The sequence below is a fragment of the Helianthus annuus genome, chromosome 2 (assembly GCF_002127325.2).
Source record: "Helianthus annuus cultivar XRQ/B chromosome 2, HanXRQr2.0-SUNRISE, whole genome shotgun sequence".
Lineage (NCBI taxonomy): Eukaryota > Viridiplantae > Streptophyta > Magnoliopsida > Asterales > Asteraceae > Helianthus > Helianthus annuus.
Genome location: NC_035434.2, coordinates 23,278,398 through 23,299,111, shown reverse-complemented (window position 1 = coordinate 23,299,111; position 20,714 = coordinate 23,278,398). Strand labels below are relative to the sequence as shown.

The window sequence follows — 20,714 nt, the reverse complement described above, 5'->3', positions numbered from 1 at the left end:
AGCTGTTGAAGTATTACCTTTTCATTGTGAAGATGGTCAGAGTATTGTGTATAACGATCATGATAATTTGTGTGATATTGTTACTGATCCAACTGTGAAAATGACAATGTTTACAGAGTGGATGAATTGTAATAAAGTCGATGAATTTGCCAGGACATTGAGGTATGTTCAGTTTCTGGGATATTATGTATGGAATGCTAAAAATCGCAAATGGAATCGAAGAAAGCATCCGTATGGATCAATTGGGAGGGTACATTATGTCCCACCATCACTTGGTGATTGTTATTACCTAAGGATTTTACTGAATCATATTAAGGGACCAACCTGTTTTGAAGATATAAAAACAGTTGATGGGCAGGTTTTTCAAACATTTAAAGATGCATGTTTTGCACGGGGACTGTTGGATGATGATAAAGAATATGTTAATGCTGTCAAAGAAGCTAGCACATAGTCAACCGGAGATTTCTTGAGGACCTTTTTTGTAATGTTGTTGCTGTCAAATTCGATATCTCGTCCTGGTGTTTTTTGGTCAGAAATGAAGTCCCTGTTATGTGAAGACATTCTGTATCAGCAACGAAAGATAACTGGTATTGCAGGTAATGTTGTTATTTTATTAAAGTTAAATCCAATTACATTAAAATTATGCAATAGCTCTGTTATTGGGAAAAAACTAATACTTTTTTCAACATTTGTTTTAGATTTGGATCTTCAACAAGAAGAACTTGAAAATATCTGTCTATCTGAAATTGAAAAGTTGTTACTTACCAATGGAAGTACAGTGAGAAATTTTGATGATATGCCAAGTGTTCCGGACAATTATGTTTCATCGTCGAACAATCGATTGATAATGAAAGAATTATCGTATGACAGACTAGCTCTTCAAAGGGAACATGATCGTTATTAAAGTGTTTAACTGCCGAATAGGAAAGGATATATAAAATTGTTATGGAAGCAATTGGAAAAGGTGATAGAGGTGTGTTTTTTGTATATGGTTATGGTGGAACTGGAAAGACGTTTCTTTGGAAGACATTCTCAGCTGCATTATGATCAAAAGGTGAAGTTGTATTGAATGTTGCATCCAGTGGAATTGCTTCACTTTTGTTGGATGGTGGTAGAACTGCTCATTCAAGGTTTGTAATTCCAATCAACATTAATGAGAATTCAATATGTTCGATAGAGCCTAATACTGAGTTAGGTGATTTAACTAAAAGAGCAACATTGATTATTTGGGATGAAACACCTATGACTCACAAGCATTGTTTCGAGGCTCTTGATAGAACAATGAGAGACATATCACGTTCCAGTCAACCGAACATGCAATCGAAGTCGTTTGGGGGAAAGGTCATTCTATTTGGTGGTGATTTTAGACAAATTCTTCCGGTTATCCCTAAAGGTACCAGAACAATGATAGTCAATTCTTCTTTGAATTCTTCTTATATATGGCGGCACTGTCAAGTACTAAAGCTAACTGAGAATATGAGATTAAGAGTTGGTTGTCAGGAAGCAGATTTGAAAGAAATAAAGGAATTTGGAGAATGGATTTTAAAGCTTGGTGATGGTCTGCTTGGTGAAGAAAATGATGGTGAGATTGATATTGAAATACCAGATGATTTACTTATTAATGACCAAGTCAATCCTATTTCTTCTCTCATTTCATTTATATATCCGGACATGAAGAAGTTTTTGTGGGATTTAACGTATTTCCAACAAAGAGCGATTCTTGCTCCAACTAATGAAGTAGTGGATTCAATAAATAAAGAGTTGTTAGAGAGTCTGCCCGGTGAAGAAAAGGTTTATTTTAGTTCAGATAGTTTATGCCAATCGGAGGAAGAATCAGAGCTTAATATGGCGTTGTTTCCTCCTGATGTGTTAAACAATCTTCGTTTATCTGGTTTACCTAATCATAAATTAGTACTGAAACTTGGTGCTCCGGTGATGTTACTCAGAAACATTGATCAGGCAAATGGATTGTGTAATGGTGCACGTTTACAAATCACAAAGCTCGGAAAAGTTGTGATTGAAGCAAAAATTATCACAGGGACTAATATAGGTCATCATACTTTGATTTCAAGACTGAAGATGACACCTTCAGATAAAAGAATACCAGTGAAGATTTCTCGAAGACAATTCCCACTTTCACTGTGTTTTGCTATGACAATAAATAAAAGTCAAGGACAATCATTGGAGCGTGTTGGTTTATATCTTCCACGTCCAGTGTTTAGTCATGGCCAGCTCTATGTTGCTGTATCTAGAGTAAAAAGTAGGAAGGGGTTGAAAAAATTGATTTGTGATAAAGAGAAACGAGTCTATACAACCACTACTAATGTGGTTTACAAAGAAGTTTTACAAAATCTATGATGATACTAAACATCTGTCAACCTGGCAACGTCTGTTGGGTATAATGGAGGAACTGTTGTTAGGAAATGTTTGTTGGAAAGCAATACAACTTTTTGAAAGCATCTAATACTTGCTCTGCATTAAGCTTATCCTGAGAACACATGTTGTTAATAACATTATTCTCTTAGTATCTGTTTACTAACCTTTGTAATTTCTGTTGACTGACCTTTTTAACATGGGTCGACTAACATCTGATAGTTACTATCTATTTAATCATCTGGCAAGCTCTCTTGGAGATAATCGATGACAGTTCTTAGTGAAGTCTGTTGGAAAGCAACAGAAGTTTTTTAACAGTTAACAGTTCTTAGTAAAGTCTGTTAGAATTGCTGTTTGCCGAGTAGAGTGCAAAAGATCAAAGATCATCACGTCCAACTAAAACCGGTGCAGATTTGCCCACTCAACCAATTGTGTTTTATCAATCAGTGTGTTCCACATGGTTAAAAACTGGCAAGGTGGCTCGATGGTGGGATCACAACTATAATTCTTTCTGTACACAGAAATGCACTATGTCTGATTCACTTAATTATATTTCGATATTGATAAAATTCATGTTTTGGTCGGTCGGAAACAAATGAAACTAGAAATGTTTTTCCTCAACTCTCTATTATAAACAGGAAATTTGATGATGGAAAGTTCTAATATCCTTTAAATTCATAAAATATAATATAAGTTTGAATTGTTTTTAAGTTCATTAAATAGTGAATGCGACCACACTTTCTCGTGTTTTGTTTTATATTTCTACCCTACCAAATGTAACTCTGCCAATTAATGTAATAGCTAAAAATGAAGACCATTGTGGTTACCAAAATAGTGGTTGAGGGAAGTGAGAGGGTTGAGCACATACATTTCATTCCATGGTAAATGAAGGTAGATTCATCATCTTTGCCAAATAAGCTGCTCTGTTGCGGTTTTTAAATCTTTCCATTCGGCTAGCACACACCCTTTTTTTTTAGAGAAGAGAAAAATGCCTGGGTAGTATCTGTGGTTTACCCATTTTTCACCTTTAGTCCCTAACTTTCTAAAATTACAGTTATAGTCCCCAACTTTTCCAGTTTCGTTCCCGGATAATCCTTGGCGTGGATGGGGGTTAGTTTTTGGTGTTAAGTGGATGTGAAATTACTAAAATGCCCTTGTTATTAAAAAAACAAAAAGAGATGGACCACCCTTCATCTCCTTCTCCCCCATCTCTCTCTAACCCACCAATACCCACAGCTTTCATCCTTACTTTATGTTAGGGCAGGATTTTAATGACTTATGATCCTTACATGATATCCTAACAAGTGATCCTTGTTTCTTTGGCAGATAGTGATCCTCAGAAGAGCTTCAGGATCAGGATCATGGATCATCCTAAGGATCCTCATACTAACGATTGTTCTCTTTATATTTAATGTTGTTTTGCAGGAATTACGAGTTGGATCTGGTCTTGGCAACGTTATTAAGGAATCTTTCACGCTAATTTCGCACATGCATAACCAGAAATAGACGTTGTGGAGAATATGGAAACTTAGCACAAATTACGGGCGTTTAGTTAGGCTAAATTTACTTCTGTTTCTAAAGGGGTAACGAGCTAGTAGTTAGGTGACTTACCTAAATTCAACCACACACACTTATATAAAGGGCACTCTCAAGCATTCGGAGGACACAACACATTTCTTACACACTCTAGCGTACTACACCATAGTGATCCTTGTACCTAGCTCGTTACCATCCAAAGTTGTAAACATTGTTTATTATATTGAAGTTTGGTGATCGGTAGTTTCCATCACCCGAGGTTTTTTATGCCGGAGATCATTCATTGATCAAGGGCTTTTTCCTCGTATAAATCCTTGTGTCACTTGTGCAGTTTACATTTAAGTGATCCTTTACTTTATCCATCACTACAAGCATCATTCCCCGTTAACAGAGAGTTTGGTTGCATTATCCTTGTGTGATTTTTGACCAAAACAGTTTGGCGCTCACCGTGGGGCAATTGGTGCTTCATTCATAAGAAAGTTTCCCGTTGCTGATCATTCCGGATCATTGCATACATGGCTTCATCGTTGAAGAATACCTCTACAGCGATGTCTGCAGTCAGTTCATCTCAGGGCATTCCACCTTTGCCTCCACCACCTGCTGGATCTCAGAAAAATGCTGAGAAGAGACCTACTCCCATTTTCTCTAAAACTCCATCTTCTTCTGCTCCAACTTCTTCTGCTCCCAGTACTAGTGATATATTTACTTTGATTTTGTAGATGAGGGATCGTATTCAGCGGCAGGATGAAACTAATGACAGGTTCCTTGAGGAAATCAGAGATCTCAAAAGACAGAAGAAAACGGCAGAGGATCATTCTCCACTGATGCCCAAATCTTTGAATTTTGATACTCCGATGATTACTTCTCAGCTATCAGAGGTCCCAGACATTCAACATGTGGGTGGATCAAGAGAAGTACACCTCGGCTCAGCAATAGTGACTCAGGCATCAGGTTCATATTTCCAGCCAGCAGGATCCTATACCCAGCATATGGGATCCTTCATGAATTCAGGAGCCTACTTAGGAGCACAGCAGGTTCTAGGATCCTCCTTTGTTCAAGGATCATCCCAGGTTCAAAGATCCTCCTTAGTTCCAGGATCATCCCAGGTTCAAGGATCCTCCTTTGTTCCAGGATCATCCCAGTTTCAGGGATCCCTCCAGATGCCAGGATCCTTGAAGAGTTTGCAAACAGGAAGTTCAGATGTCCATCAAGGAGATTTTATTCCAATGCAGACCATTGCTTCCACTGGTCCCTCCATCATCCCAGAGTCCCAGCAATATGGATTCATATCCAGTATTCCTAACTTGAACCCAATGGGAGGTAACACTTTTAATAATTCTCTTACCACTAACCATGGATTCATGCAGGATGCAGGTATCAACCATGCTATGGCTAAAGAACTGCAGAAACTGAAGGATATGATATCAAGTGTTCCAGGGGTGGTCAAACCTATCCCGGAGATTGCAGATGGAAGCCATAAGGTATCTCGTTTTGCACCACCAATTTGTGATGCTGAGATACCCAAAAGATTCCACATTCCAACTATGAAGCTATATGATGGTTCAACGGATCCTGAGGAACACATAGCACAATACAGGGAAAGGATGGAGATCAATCCGATTCCAGAAAGGTTAAAGGAAGCGTGCCTATACAAGGGATTTGGATCCACTCTTAGTGGATCAGCTCTCAAATGGCTGCTAAGTCTTCCCCCTTACTCTATTACTTCGTTTGCTAACCTAGTTAACTTATTCAATAATCAATTTTCTTGTAGCAGAAAATTTGAACGTTTGACTAGTGATTTATATAGGATAACTCAAGGTCCTAATGAATCATTAAGAGATTATATAACCAAATTTAGTAAAGAATCCTTGGACATTCCCAACTTGGATATAGCCACGGCTGTTGAAGCCTTCAAGATGGGGTTGCTTAGGGATTCATTATTTTATGATGATCTTGTTATGACACCATGCAGGAACCTAGATGAAGTAAGGACTCGGGCACTCAGATTCATCCGGTTAGAGGATGACAAGAGGATCCAGGAGAGACAAGCAGGATCCTCAAGACAAGAAAAGCAAGGATCCTCTTTCAAAAGCAACAAAACCATATCCTATAACAGAACTGACAACCAGAATGTGCATGCTGTTGACCAAGAAGAAGATGCTGAGGATTATCCTCCGATTTCTGAATATTGTTTTTCCGTTGATAACCATGAACTAATCCTTGCAATGCAGAATCTCGGAGAAAAAGCCAGATGGCCCAGAAAAAATGACAAACCAGTTGCAACTAAAGACAAATCAAAGTGGTGTGCATACCATGAGGATTTTGGGCATTTAACAGAGGAATGCATCGCATTGAGAAAGGAAATTGGGTATCTGCTGAGCAAGGGACATTTAAAAGAGTTGTTGGGAAGAAAAAAGCCAAGGACTCAGGATCCTGAAAGGATCCCTGAAAAAGCTCCAGCTCCTCCGGCAGATGCACAAGTGATAAACTTTATTTCTGGTGGGTCAGACATCTGTGGTACATCCTTTTCAGCAGCTAAAAGGCATGCAAAGGAAGCTAAAATGGATAACGGAGAAAGACCTATTCGAACATCAAGTGTCTCGGAAGGAAAGTGATAACCTTTGATGAAAATGATCGCGTTGATATCCAGGATCCTCATCATGATAGTTTAGTTATTACTCTCTTTATTTCTAACCATTTTGTCCGCAGGATCCTTATTGACGGAGGAAGCTCAGTAAACATTATCCAGCTTGATGTTCTGAAGAAAATGGGTATCCCAGAATCAGATATCACACCAAGATCCTCCGTGCTTGTAGGATTTAGTGGAGAAACTAAGAGAACCCTGGGGGACATCAAACTCCCAATTTATGTGGAAGGATTACATAATTATCAAAAATTTTGTGTTATTGACTGTCTATCTTGTTGTAACGTTATCCTTGGCAGGCCCTGGATACATGATATGAAGGCAGTCCCATCCACCTACCATCAATGTGTGAAGCTCCCTAGCCCTTGGGGAATAGTCAAGATCGATAGTGATCAGTAGGAGGCTAAGGATTGTTACACATCATCAATGAAACCAGCCTCGAAATCAAGGGAGCAATAGCAATTAAAGTATCCTCCAATGAGTGTCTTGGAGGCAAGGGAGCAGGATGTGGACGAAATCCTGATGGATCCTGATGATCCTGAATCCAAAATCTATGTCGGATCAGGGATCCTTGGCAAGATGAAAGAAGACCTTGTATCCTTCCTCAAAAGAATAAAATCTACCTTTGCATGGAAACATGAGGATATGACAGATATATCTAAGGATATTATCACTCATAAACTTGGCATTGACAGGTCATTCAAACCAATCCATCAAAAAAGGAGGAAGTTTGCACCAGAAAGAAATACCATTATCCAGGAAGAGGTAGAAAGATTGCTACGAGCAGGTATGATTAGAGAAGTAAAATATCCAAGATGGCTGGCCAATGTGGTTGTTGTTCAAAAGAGTAATGGAAAGTGGAGGGTATGTGTCAATTTCACTGATTTAAATAAGGCATGTCCCAAAGATCCTTTCCCATTACCCCACATTGACTCCATGGTGGATGCAACGGCGGGTCATGAACTGTTAACCTTTATGGATGCTTCATCTGGATTCCAACAAATTCAGATGGAACCATCTGACCAAGAGGATACGGCTTTTATGACCCCAACCGGTTTATATTGTTACATTGCTATGCCGTTTGGGTTAAGGAATGCAGGTGCAACATATCAAAGACTGGTGAATATGATGTTCAAGGATCAGATTGGAAAGACTATGGAAGTATACATAGATGATATGGTGGTGAAATCCATAAAAGCTGAGGATCACCTAAGAGACTTGGAGGAAGCATTTGATATCCTTGACAGATATAACATGAAGCTTAATCCTTCAAAATGTCACTTTGGTGTAAAGGCAGGTAAATTCTTAGGATATATGGTAACCAAGAGGGGCATTGAAGCAAGTTCGGAACAAATCAAAGCATTGGTGAATATCAAATCTCCTGCCAACGCTAAAGATATGCAAAGGCTAACAGGTAGGATAGCAGCTTTAAACAGATTTATATCTAAATCCTCGGAAAAGTGTAAAGAATTCTATGATATCCTAAGAAAAAAACAAGAAATTCGAATGGACTGAGAAGCATGAGAGTGCTTTACAAGCCCTCAAAGAATACATGTCCTCAGCTCCAGCGTTGATGAAACCAGAAAAAGGAGATGTGTTATCCTTATATCTCGCGGTATCCTCAAAAGCAGTAAGTGCAGTCCTTGTTAAGGATCATGAAGGTACACAATATCCTGTCTATTATGTAAGTAAGAGTTTACTTGATGCTGAATCCAGGTATTCACACCTTGAAAAACTTATTCTTGCACTAATTATGGCATCTACTAAACTAAGACATTATTTTGAAACCCATGTTATTGTTGTTAGAACTAATTTTCCAATTAAGAATGTCCTCAGGAAACCAGAGATGTCCGGAAGGATGGCTAAGTGGGCAGTAAAGCTTAGTGTCCATGATATAAGATATGAGCCTAGAACAGCCATCAAATCTCAAGCATTAGCAGACTTTGTGGCTGATTTCAGTAGTGATTTACAAAAGGAAGCCGAATTGGAAGTCCAGCAGCTGGATGAAACCAAGGATCCTTGGATACTACATACTGATGGATCCTCAAATGTTAAAGGCACGGGGCTTGGTATACTACTAAAATCGCCACAGGGGGACATAATACCCCACTCCATAGCTTGTGAGTTCCAAGCCACTAATAATGAGGCTGAATATGAGGCCTTGATTGCTGGTTTGCAAATTGCTAAGCATATGGGGATCAGGTATCTTGAGGTATACGTGGATTCATTGTTAATCACTAATCACTTTAATGGATCCTATGCTGTTAAAGGTGAAAAACTAACCAAATATTTAGAGATAGTCAAAGAATTGGCACTCTCCTTTGTTTTCTTTAGTTTGACACATGTACCAAGGGAAGAAAATACAGAAGCTGATGCATTGGCCAATCTAGGATCATCTTTGAAGATCCCAGAGGATATAAGTATCCCCATCATCCATATCCTGGCTCCTGCTATTGAAAATCAGGTGGCCATAGAAATAGAAGAGGATTCTGCAATGATCCCTAGTGAGGATACTCAGTCTTGTTCAGGATCATGGATCTCACCAATCATGAGATACTTACAACACGGAGAGATTCCTATGGGAGAAAACCCTAGGGCTTTCAGAATTAAGGTATCTCAATTCACAATCTTAAATAATATGCTGTATAAGCGATCTCTTGCAGGACCATATTTAAGATGTATCGAGGATCCTGAAGTTCAAGAAGTTTTAAAAGACTTCCATGAAGGAGATTGTGGAAACCACACTGGGGGCAGGGCATTGTTCTCAAGGATCTTAAGGACAAGATACTACTGGCCAACTATGAAAAGGGATGCTGTGGAGTATGCTAAGAAGTGTGATCCTTGTCAAAGACACAGCAATATCCTTCATCAGCCGGCTGAATTTCTACATCCTATACCATCCTCTTGGCCATTTATGAGATGGGGGATGGATATAGTTGGCAAGCTCCCTAAGGCACCTGGTGGAAAAGTGTTCATGCTTGCTATGACTGACTACTTCTCCAAGTGGATAGAGGCTGAAGCTTTTGCCCAAGTCAGAGAAAAGGAAGTTATATCCTTTATTAAGAGAAATATTATAACTAGATTTGGCATTCCTTCTGAAATTATATGTGATAATGGTTCCCAATTTATTGGGAGCAGAACTACTAACTTTTGTGACAGCTGGGGGATTAAGATGATAACATCAACACCAGTCCACCCACAAGCCAATGGACAAGCAGAATCATCCAACAAGATCATCATCAACAATCTGAAGAAGAAACTTGGATCCAAGAAAGGGAAATGGGCAGAAGAATTACCTTATGTGCTTTGGGCTGATAGGACAACCCCCAAGAATGCTACTGGTCAAACACCATTCTCTTTGGTATTTGGGGCAGAATCAGTGATCCCAACAGAAATGGTGGTTTCAACTGCTAGAACAAGTACCCGTGATCCTGAGGAGAATGATGCAAACCTGGCTCAAGACTTGGATACTATTGAGGAAATCCGGGATCTGGCTAGGATAAGGATGGCTAGCAACCAACAAAGAATGGCTGGTGCTTACAACAAAAATGTCAGGATAAGGAAATTCCAAGTTGGGGATATGGTATTGAGAAAAGCATTCCAAAATACCACCAATCCTGCTGATGGGAAATTGGCACCAAAATGGGAAGGCCCTTATTTGATTAAAGCCGAAGCAGGAAAGGGGGCATATAGATTGCTAACCATGGAAGGTAATTTGTTACCAAGAGCCTAGAATGCTGTCCACTTGAAGAAATATTTCATGTGAGCAGGATCCTCCTGGCACATATGATCCTTACATTAGAAGTATCTTTGAAGGATCCCTGAGGTGTCAATGATCCTTACCCTGGTAATGTCCTAATCTTGAACTATTTCATTTTCTTATTATTTAAGGATAAGGATCATGTATCCTTCATCCTTCTCTCACAAGATTTTGAGTTCTGATAGTCCAGGTATCCTTAGCGTATTATTGATAATCCGCAGAAGCAACTCAGATCCTTGGGTTCAACCCCAGTTGTTTGGGCTTGTCCCCAGTTATCCTTGGGCTTGTCCCCAGTTTCGCCTGTAGCGCACGATGATCCTGGTATAGTTCAAGTCTTTGGGACCAGTACTCGCTTTAGGGGCTGATAATTCCATCGTACTGGCTATACCTAGGATCCTACGTATAATGGTAGACGTACCATACATCCGTTCCTAAGGTTTCTAACGTTTTCACGTTAGCTAAGGTTTTGGCATTATCATGTCACTAAGTTTGGATAGTCGCCAGTAAGGGCCATACTCCAGTTCACCTATGATCCTTGGGCTTGTCCCCAGTTATCCTTTGGGCTTGTCCCCAGTTATCCTTTGGGCTTGTCCCCAGTTATCCTTTGGGCTTGTCCACAGTGGTCCTTTGGGCTTGTCCCCAGTGGTCCTTTGGGCTTGTCCCCAGTTATCCTTTGGGCTTGTCCCCAGTTATCCTTTGAATTGTTGGGCTTGTCCCCAGTTACTAACTTGTCTTTTATATTGGCTCAGTTCCAAGTTATATTCTATTTTCAGGTTTTCGAAGTTAAACAACTAAGGATCTTCAATCCTTGTTATCTACTAAGGCTTTTCTTATGTTTACCCTGGTTACAGTATTAACGGTAAGGATCCTAACTTGGATCCTCAGGTATGATCCTTAATTATTTTTAATTTCATTCATTATTCATTTGAATAACCCTTATACCTTGACAACTGAAACTATGATCCTTAAAATGAACTACTTTTTGGAAGTTTTCGACTATAGGATACTTGATCCTGGATCATATCCTAAATTTCTTAAACATAATTTGATTAACTTTTCTTACTCAGACAAGTATAAATCAAAACAATTGAAAGTTTAAAAGATATACAAGGATAACATCACAGGATAAGTCAAAAGTTAAAAGTTTTATTCATTCACAAAATATTTAACCCTTTAAAGTTGTCAAAATTGCCAACCCACGTTTCTACCAGCAAAACGTGGCCCGTCCACATGGGTTGGCAAAGGGTGTCCATTGTTCATGCGGTCATAGCAGTGCAGGAAATAAAGGTCGGCAGGATAACAAGTGGCTTCATCCCCCAAACAGAGGATCCCTCCACCACCTATTATCCTACCTATTGTTCAAAGGATCCACGATCCTTACCCTAAAAACTATTGTTCAAAGTACAAACCATCAAACTATTCAAACAAACAACCACCAAACAAAAAAATTGGGCTCCGGCTAAGTCTCGAAGTTTCCATCATCGCCCAATCCTGCAGCTCAATCCTTCGATGCACCATCACCACCAGCTCCGCTTGCCTCACCACCTTGGTCCTTGCCTCCACCCTCAAGCATCGGGATCTCCTCATCCTCCTCATCATCCTCCAGCTCAGCCAGCCTAGCCTTCCAGCCTTCAACATCCCAGGTGCTCTTATCAAAAGCAGGATCCTGGGCTTCCATGGCCATTTGCAGCTGGATCTTTTACATAGCTATGGCGGCAGAGACCTTGGCATCCTGGGTGATCTCTTGCTTCTCATAGTCAAAGTTGATCAGCATCTTGGCAGCATCATTCTTGGTGGCCTGGAGCTCCTTCTGAAGATCGGCTATCTTGAGATCCTTCAACACCCCAACCTGTTGAAGGTCAGCAATCTGGCGATCCTGATCCTCAACATGGCCAACATATGTCTCTACCTCAGCAAATTTCTACAAGGAAGACAAGGAATGATGTCAGAAACCAAGTGATCCTTAGACTAGCAGGATACACAAGCAGGACAGTGATCCTTACCTCGTTGATGTAATCCAGACACTGTTGGCGGAGCAGGGGCAGACCTTGCAAATCCTCAGCTTCAGAGGCCTTTCTCTTCTTGTTTCCTTTTCCCCTGATAGGTGCTTTAGGGGCCGAAGCAGTTGGGCTAGCAGCAGGGGTCTTCTTCTTAGAGGATTTGACGTTAGTAAGATCAATGATGCCGAACTTTGAGGAAGATTTGGTGGATTTTCCAGCGCCTGTACAACCAAAACAAGATAAGTATCTTAATTTTATTTGACTCTCATTATATAAATACTCCTTAAATAAGGATACTTACTTGACATTGTGACAGAAGCAGAGGATACTTCCTGAGAATCCTGGGTGGTAATCTTGAAAGTTCTGACTTCACGATCAAGCTTCTTAAAGGCCAGGAGTCTCTCTTTTGCAGCAGGAGTCAACTTCAGATGTGAAACGGAGATAGCTGCACAACAAGAAAACAACAGAACATCAGTGATCCTTATACTAAAGGACAAGTTCTACGGTGATCCTTCCTAGGATCCTCTATCCTACCATGGGTAACCCACTTCTTGGGCAAATCCTCCCCATCAGGGATGGTATCTCTCCTTACAAAAAAGAACCGCCGCTTCCAATTAGTATCATTCTTGGTAGCCTTGAAGATCGGATGCTCCTCCCCGGGTCTACCTTTAAACAGATAACGATGGGAACCAAAGGTGGTCAGATCGTATAGCTCACCCAACTCGGCCATACCTAAGTCAATCCCCTCTTGCTCGATGATCCTCTCAAGGGTAAACAAAACCCTCCAGATCATCGGCATGGCCTGGATGTAAGATATGCCGGTCAAGGAGAAGAAGGCTTGGGTGAAGGCTGGAAAGGGATACGTATAACCTATGGAAAACGGGATCACAGGAAAGGCAACCCATGAATCGGAGGTGTGGTCACTCAGGGCAGAAGGATCATAAGCTTTGAACACCGTATTTGCAGGAAAACAGCACCGAATCCTGTCAATCTGAGGATCAGCGAAGATACAGCGTTCTTTAGCAGAGTTTGTGATGATCCCTTGGCTCTTAAAGGGGCTTTCTTTCTGCTGATCCTTGGCAGGAGAATTCCGGAGCAACATTTTGAACGAAATAGACACAAGAAGAAAAACAGAGCAATCGAGAGAGGAGATGAAGGGAATACCTGTTCAATCCTCTGGTTGCGGTTATAAAGGGAGAAGTTCTTGATTTTAAATGCAAACGATCCTATCGCTATCTCTATTTATAATCATGATTTGTGCAGGGCTGTCACCTCCGTGACGTCAGGGTTGCAACGGATAGTTCGTTCACAACGGCTATATATCCGTTGAGTTAGTTACAGATAAGATCAGCAAAATATAACTCGTTAATATTACATAATTACTCCTTATATTTTGGGGGCAATTGTTAGGGCAGGATTTTAATGACCTATGATCCTTACATGATATCCTAACAAGTGATCCTTGTTTCTTTGGCAGATAGTGATCCTCAGAAGAGCTTCAGGATCAGGATCATGGATCATCCTAAGGATCCTCATACTAACGATTGTTCTCTTTATATTTAATGTTGTTTTGCAGGAATTACGAGTTGGACCTGGTCTTGGCAACGTTATTAAGGAATCTTTCACGCTAATTTCGCACATGCATAACCAGAAATAGACGTTGTGGAGAATATGGAAACTTAGCACAAATTACGGGCGTTTAGTTAGGCTAAATTTACTTCTGTTTCTAAAGGGGTAACGAGCTAGTAGTTAGGTGACTTACCTAAATTCAACCACACACACTTATATAAAGGGCACTCTCAAGCATTCGGAGGACACAACACATTTCTTACACACTCTAGCGCTCTACACCATAGTGATCCTTGTACCTAGCTCGTTACCATCCAAAGTTGTAAACATTGTTTATTATATTGAAGTTTGGTGATCGGTAGTTTCCATCCCCCGAGGTTTTTTATGCCGGAGATCATTCATTGATCAAGGGCTTTTTCCTCGTATAAATCCTTGTGTCACTTGTGCAATTTACATTTAAGTGATCCTTTACTTTATCCATCACTACAAGCATCATTCCCCGTTAACAGAGAGTTTGTTTGCATTATCCTTGTGTGATTTTTGACCAAAACACTTTAACATCATGCAGCCCTGAATTCACACAGCTTATCATTAATCATGTTAAAAAACAATCTTAACTAATATTTAATTACTGAAAATATGATACCAAAAGGAGGGAGATTGAAGGGCTGGATCTTGAGGGTGTTGATAGCAACAAGCCAAGCAGCCATGTATTGTTCTTCTCCATTTGAACCACCCTCACTGTTTCCTCCTTTACCCATCTATGTTTACGGATTAACTATAACAACCCTAAAATAAACCGACACCCTACTAAATATTTTGACACCCTAAAATATTTTAAAATATCCCTATATGTCTCAAAATACACCTCGTATGTGAAAACCGAGCCCAAAATACGATATAGTATTAAAAATAAAATAAAAATCAGATTTTTATATCACTCGCAGGGCCGCGTAGGAGTAAGCTTAAGCTTACGCGGGCCGCGACAGCAAGACGATCAGACGCATCCCTGAGCTGCCACTTGGCAGCAACGTGTTGAACCTATACCGTGACCCGGATCACCTAGGGCCTAGACCCCCTACTACGCGAGCCGCGTAGCCCCTTGCTACATCTTACGCGGGCCGCGTAAGACCCAAAATCAGCCCCTATAAAGCTGGAGCTCGGGCCTTCAGTCGAATTCGCTCAAAATCTTCCTTTCTCTCTTAAATTCTATGTAGTGTACACTATACTCGGGTATAATATCCCCCTAAATAACGAGGTTCTGCTCTGTTGTAAGTATCATAACCCCTGGATACGTATTAGATACTCTGCCCGATTGATCTAGGGTTCCGTAACGGCTGTCGTGGTTCTGCCCGACGTAGTCATTGGAATGCCGTCTCGGGGAGGGTATTACTAATGATAAAATGGGTTATTATACTAATACGTGTGCATTTGTGTAATTTATAGATAATTCCCAAGAAACCCTTACAGAAAACCTAAGACAGCAATGTGAGTAATCTCCTTTTAGTAAACAGTTTTTAGAAAACCTTAAATGTTTTACAATGCAATTTAGTAGTGCTTGAGTCTTTGTAATTCTTCAATTACTGCCGGTATTATGGAGTTTTGTATACATTACTTGATAATCTTCACAATTGGACAACGGGTTAGCCAATGTGTGATATGACCATAGCCACAGATCCGGTCGAGTGGCAAGTACGGAATGAGTAATTGTGTAGATATAAACATTGTAATCGCTCTCAATACTGTTTAAATTACTAAAACTTTTCTTGATTAAACTGGGATTCACTCACCAGTATTTCCCACCGACAAAATGTTTTTAAACGCGTTTCAGGTAACACAATGTGAAAGCCAATTAGAAGCCAACTGGACAGCACTGAAGGCTTGGAGAAGTGCCTATAAAAGTTACCTAAATAAAGAAGGCGTTTTTCAATAAATGGGATTTATCCCTATAAATCAGTTTGTAATGAAAACTTGGGTTTTATCCCAATATGTTTATTTATATAAAATATAGTGTTTTACTCTGTTAAAATATTTCCTAACTACGGTCCTGATGTAATTTCCGCTGCCAAATTAATAAACACCGATACCAGCGATACTGAGTTCGCGGCCGCCCGTTCCCAGGACAGATAGGGGGCGGGGATTGCGACAGAAGGTGGTATCAGAGCTAAGCCACTGTTTCAGCCACAGAAGTGTTCTGCTGACACCAAAATATTATTCAATATGTTAGGAAATAAATTACGGAAATACGTGCATAATTGTATTTTATTGTTATGTGTTATTTGACTATTTGTTAGTTTACAGTATGAGCGACCAAGGACCATCCGACGCGTATCGTCAGTTGTCTGGTTCGCCTAGAAGCGAAGGCGCCTCTTCACAGCCTGCCCTCTCTGGGTATTCTGTTGATACTGAAGAAGGAATATTCGTGTTTAAGGCTCAGTCTGAAGAGCCATTCCCTCAGAAAAAGAGAGAATGGTTCAGTAGGGAAGCACATGAGCGTAGGAAGCGAATGAAAAAGTTGCAAGAACAACGAGTGTTAGCAACAGCTAAAAGAGAAACCGATGCCCATGCCTAGGATATGTTAAATAGGAGTTTAGCCAATTTCCATATCTTAGCAACGACTGCAGCCGACCCCAACCTGGAGCAACTGATAGCACCCCAACCACAACCACCAATTCCTAACCAGCCCATGGAAATAGAAAACCCTGAAAATCAAGTTGAAATAAATGATTTTAACCTGGAGGAGATACCTAGGGTACCAGCACCCAATCCCTTAGACCCAAATTACGACCCGTGGTGGGACGACAATAGGGACTATGTGCAACGTTACCCAATACAAGAAGACATGCCCATGCCGAATCTAGGAGCATACCCAGGTTTGGACCCTCCAGATCCCTATTACGATAACGATGTATTCATTAGGGAGATTTTAGAAAATCCTTACCCATACCAGGCACCCACACCCAGATACCAGGAACCCGCACCCCAGATTCCAAACCCAGTCCTAGAACCTGCACCCCCAATGAGTGCAGAAAATGTACAAGAACTTAGGACATTCGGTGAGGAAATTTTAGAGAGTAGTGAAAGAATGAGGCAGGTAGGAGAGCGTCTCGTCTGGAAGTACGACAAGTGCAATATGGATTTCTGGATGAATCCATATCCATGAATGTGATGGGGAAAATGATAATGATAATAATATAATATAATAATATATAATATGTGTGTATGAAAAAAAAACTACGGATGCCTACTACTAGTAGTGTAATTTCCATTTCAGTCGTATGGTAATTTTTATTTCCAGTGTTGGCTTGTATTAGATGCATATATATATATATATATATATATATATATATAAAGAGTAAGTCACAATGCTCGACGTTTTTGATCAACATGCGTGCTGTGTGATTGGTTGTATTAAATATTGTCTTGTGATATTAATATGTGATAAATGTTTAAAATTCAGATGGACAACGAAGTGAATCAGGAAAACCAGAATGATAATAACCAGAATGACAATAACCCGCATAATGAGAATCCGAACCCCAATAACAATGGAAACCAAATGGATAATAGTTCCGTCCAACACATAGTGGCACAAGGAATTATAGGTGCAATGTCATTTATTATCCAAACAGTTAGGGAAGCGGATAATAAAAGTAAACATAGCAGTAAGCGACCAACTGAACCTAAACACAGCGTAAACAATGGACCCATACTTCAAGCACCCATTCCCAAAAGAAGAAGAACCATATCTCATGGTTGTTCTTACAAAGAATTCTGGTCCTGCAAACCAATAGAATTCTCGGGCAACGAAGGACCCATTGCAACTTTACGCTGGATAGAAAAGACTGAGGCTGTTCTAAAAATAAGCAAGTGTGCGGAATAAGATAAGATAATGTTTGCTTCCAATCTGTTTAAGAACTCAATCTTAGAATGGTGGAACACTATCCTTCAGTCCAGAGGGAGTGATAGGGTATATAATATGGAATGGGAGGAATTCAAGAATATGGTAGAAAGGAAATTCTGCCCTCCCAATGAAAAAGAAGAAATAGCAAATAAGTTCTTAAACCTTAGAATGACTGGAGTAGATAGTAAGGGTTATACTACTACATTATTTGAATATGCTAGAATAATACCAACCCTTGCATCACCAGAACCAGTGTTAATCTCCCGTTACATCTGGGGATTAATTGGGGAAATTAGGCATGTAGTCAAGGCAGCTAGACCCCAAACCATAGAAGAAGCTGTAGAACTAGCAAACACCTTGACTGATGAATTAGTGCGTACACAAGAAGCAGACCAAAGGAGGAACCTAGCTCAGAGGCTTACCCAGGAATACCATTCTGGAAATTCCAATCGTGGGAAAAATGTAGGTTCTACATCTGCACCTTATTGCAAGTATTGCAAAATAAAGCATTCTGGAAGATGCTCCATATATTGCATTTCTACAAAATATCGGGACATAAGGAAGAAGACTGCAGGAAGAAAGGCAACAGCAGGATATGCTACAACTGCGGAGAACAAGGCCACATTAAGCCAAACTGTCCAAAATTAGCTCCAGCTACAAACAACAAGAATACTAAAAATGCTAGAGCATTTGTTCTGACTGCAGATGAAGCCAAGATGATTCCGGACGTGATAGCCGGTACGTTTTTAGTTAATGATGTTTTTGCTAAAGTATTATTTGACTCTGGTGCGAATCAAAGTTTTATTAATACTTCATTTTGCAAACTTCTCAATCAATCATTAACTAAACTCCCACAAGAATGTCTAGTAGAGACAGCAAATGGGGAAACCATTAAAATTTCTAAAATCTTGCACGGAGCAAGAATAGAATTTTTAAATCAAAAGTTTATTGCAAACCTTTATCCAATGAATCTGGCAGGATTTGATGTTGTTTTAGGAATGGATTGGTTAATAGCCAATAAAGCCAATATCTTATGTGATCAAAAGTCAATCCAAGTAGATTCACCAAGAGGTGAAAAGATCACAATTAAAGGAGATAAGCCATCTTGATCCATGAAATTCATCTCTATGATGAAAACAACAAGTTATATAAGAAAAGGATCTTTAGTATATTTGATTTCCATAATCACTAACACTAAAGGAAAAGAATTAAAAGATATTCCAGTAGTATCTCAGTTTTCAGATGTATTTCCAGAAGAATTGCCAGGACTACCACCAGACAGAGAAGTTGAATTCAGAATTCACCTTACCGTTTGGCACCAGCAAAAATGCAGGAACTGAAGAAACAATTGGACGAATTGTTGGAGAAAGGATTCATACAACCAAGTTCATCGCCATGGGGAGCGCCAATTTTATTTGTTAAAAAGAAAGACGGATCAATGCGTATGTGCATTGACTACCGTGAATTGAACAAGGTCACGATTAAGAACCAGTATCCATTACCAAGAATCGATGATATGTTCGATCAGTTGCAAGGAGCTCGATTTTTCTCTAAAATCGATTTAAGATCAGGATATCATCAATTGAAGGTACAGGAAGAAGATATTCCTAAAACCGCATTCAAAACAAGGTACGGCCATTATGAATTTACTGTCATGCCATTTGGTTTAACCAATGCCCCAGCTGCATTTATGGACATGATGAACCGAATATGTAAGCCATATTTGGATAAATTCATAATTGTCTTTATAGATGATATTCTTATCTATTCTAAAAGTAAAGAGGATCATGCAAAGCATTTGCACGCACTTTTAAGTTTATTAAGGAAGGAAAAGCTTTATGCTAAATTTTCAAAGTGCGAGTTTTGGTTAGAGTAGGTACAGTTTCTTGGACATCTAGTCAATCATGAAGGAATTCATGTGGATCCCACCAAGATCGAGGCGATTACCAAGTGGAAAACCCCTGAGTCACCAACCGAGGTTAGAAGTTTCTTAGGATTGGCCGGTTATTATAGAAGATTCATTCGATATTTTTCTAGAATAGCCATTCCCTTAACTAAGCTAACCTGTAAATCTGTTAAGTTTGAATGGGGACCGAAACAGGAAGAAGCTTTTAGAATTCTTAAGCAAAGATTAACCCATGCACCCATACTAGCGTTACCAGAAGGAACTGAGGACTTTGTAGTCTATTGTGACGCTTCTAAGTTAGGTTATGGATGTGTATTGATGCAACGCCAAAAAAGTTATAGCTTATGCATCTAGGCAACTTAAGAATCATGAAGAGAATTATTTAACCCATGACCTGGAATTAGGAGCCATAATTTTTGCCCTTAAAATTTGGAGACATTACCTTTATGGAAGTAAGTTTACCATTTTCACCGATCATGAAAGCTTAAGGTATGTCTTCGGACAAAAGGAGTTAAATATGAGGCAAAGGCGCTGGATGGAAATTCTTAGAGATTATGATTGTAATATCCAATATCATGCAGGAAAGGCAAATGTAGTGGCTGATGCTTTAAGTCGAAAGTATCATGAAAAGCCAAAAAGGGTACGTTCTCTTAAATTAAATCTGCATGTAGATTTAAATGAACAAATTAGGGAAGCACAAGAATCATTAATCAAGGAAGATACTGAAAAGCTAAAAGGAATGATTAAGGAATTAGAACAAGGAACCGATGGAATTTGGAGATTCCATAAGAAAAGAATGTGGATACCTAAATTAGGAAACCTACGTCATCGTATATTAGAAGAAGCCCATCAGTCTAAATATACGATGCATCCTGGAAGTGATAAGATGTATCAGGATTTAAGAAAGAATTTTTGGTGGATAGGAATGAAAAAGGATATAGCAGCTTATGTTTCTAAGTGTTTAACCTGTTCACAAGTCAAAGCTGAACATCAGAAACCCTCAAGTTTATTACAGTAGTTAG

The 20,714-nt window shown here is 39.6% G+C and overlaps 1 protein-coding gene across 1 annotated transcript; it reads left to right on the top strand.

Moving 5' to 3' along the window:
• Positions 1 to 1,476: 1,476 nt before the first annotated feature.
• Positions 1,477 to 2,405, top strand: LOC110887650 (ATP-dependent DNA helicase PIF1-like). Its single transcript, XM_035979789.1, has 2 exons — positions 1,477 to 1,637; positions 2,064 to 2,405. Exons 1-2 carry the CDS (start codon positions 1,477 to 1,479, stop codon positions 2,356 to 2,358), a joined length of 456 nt encoding a protein of 151 aa, XP_035835682.1. The 3' UTR covers positions 2,359 to 2,405.
• The last annotated feature ends 18,309 nt before the right edge of the window (positions 2,406 to 20,714 follow it).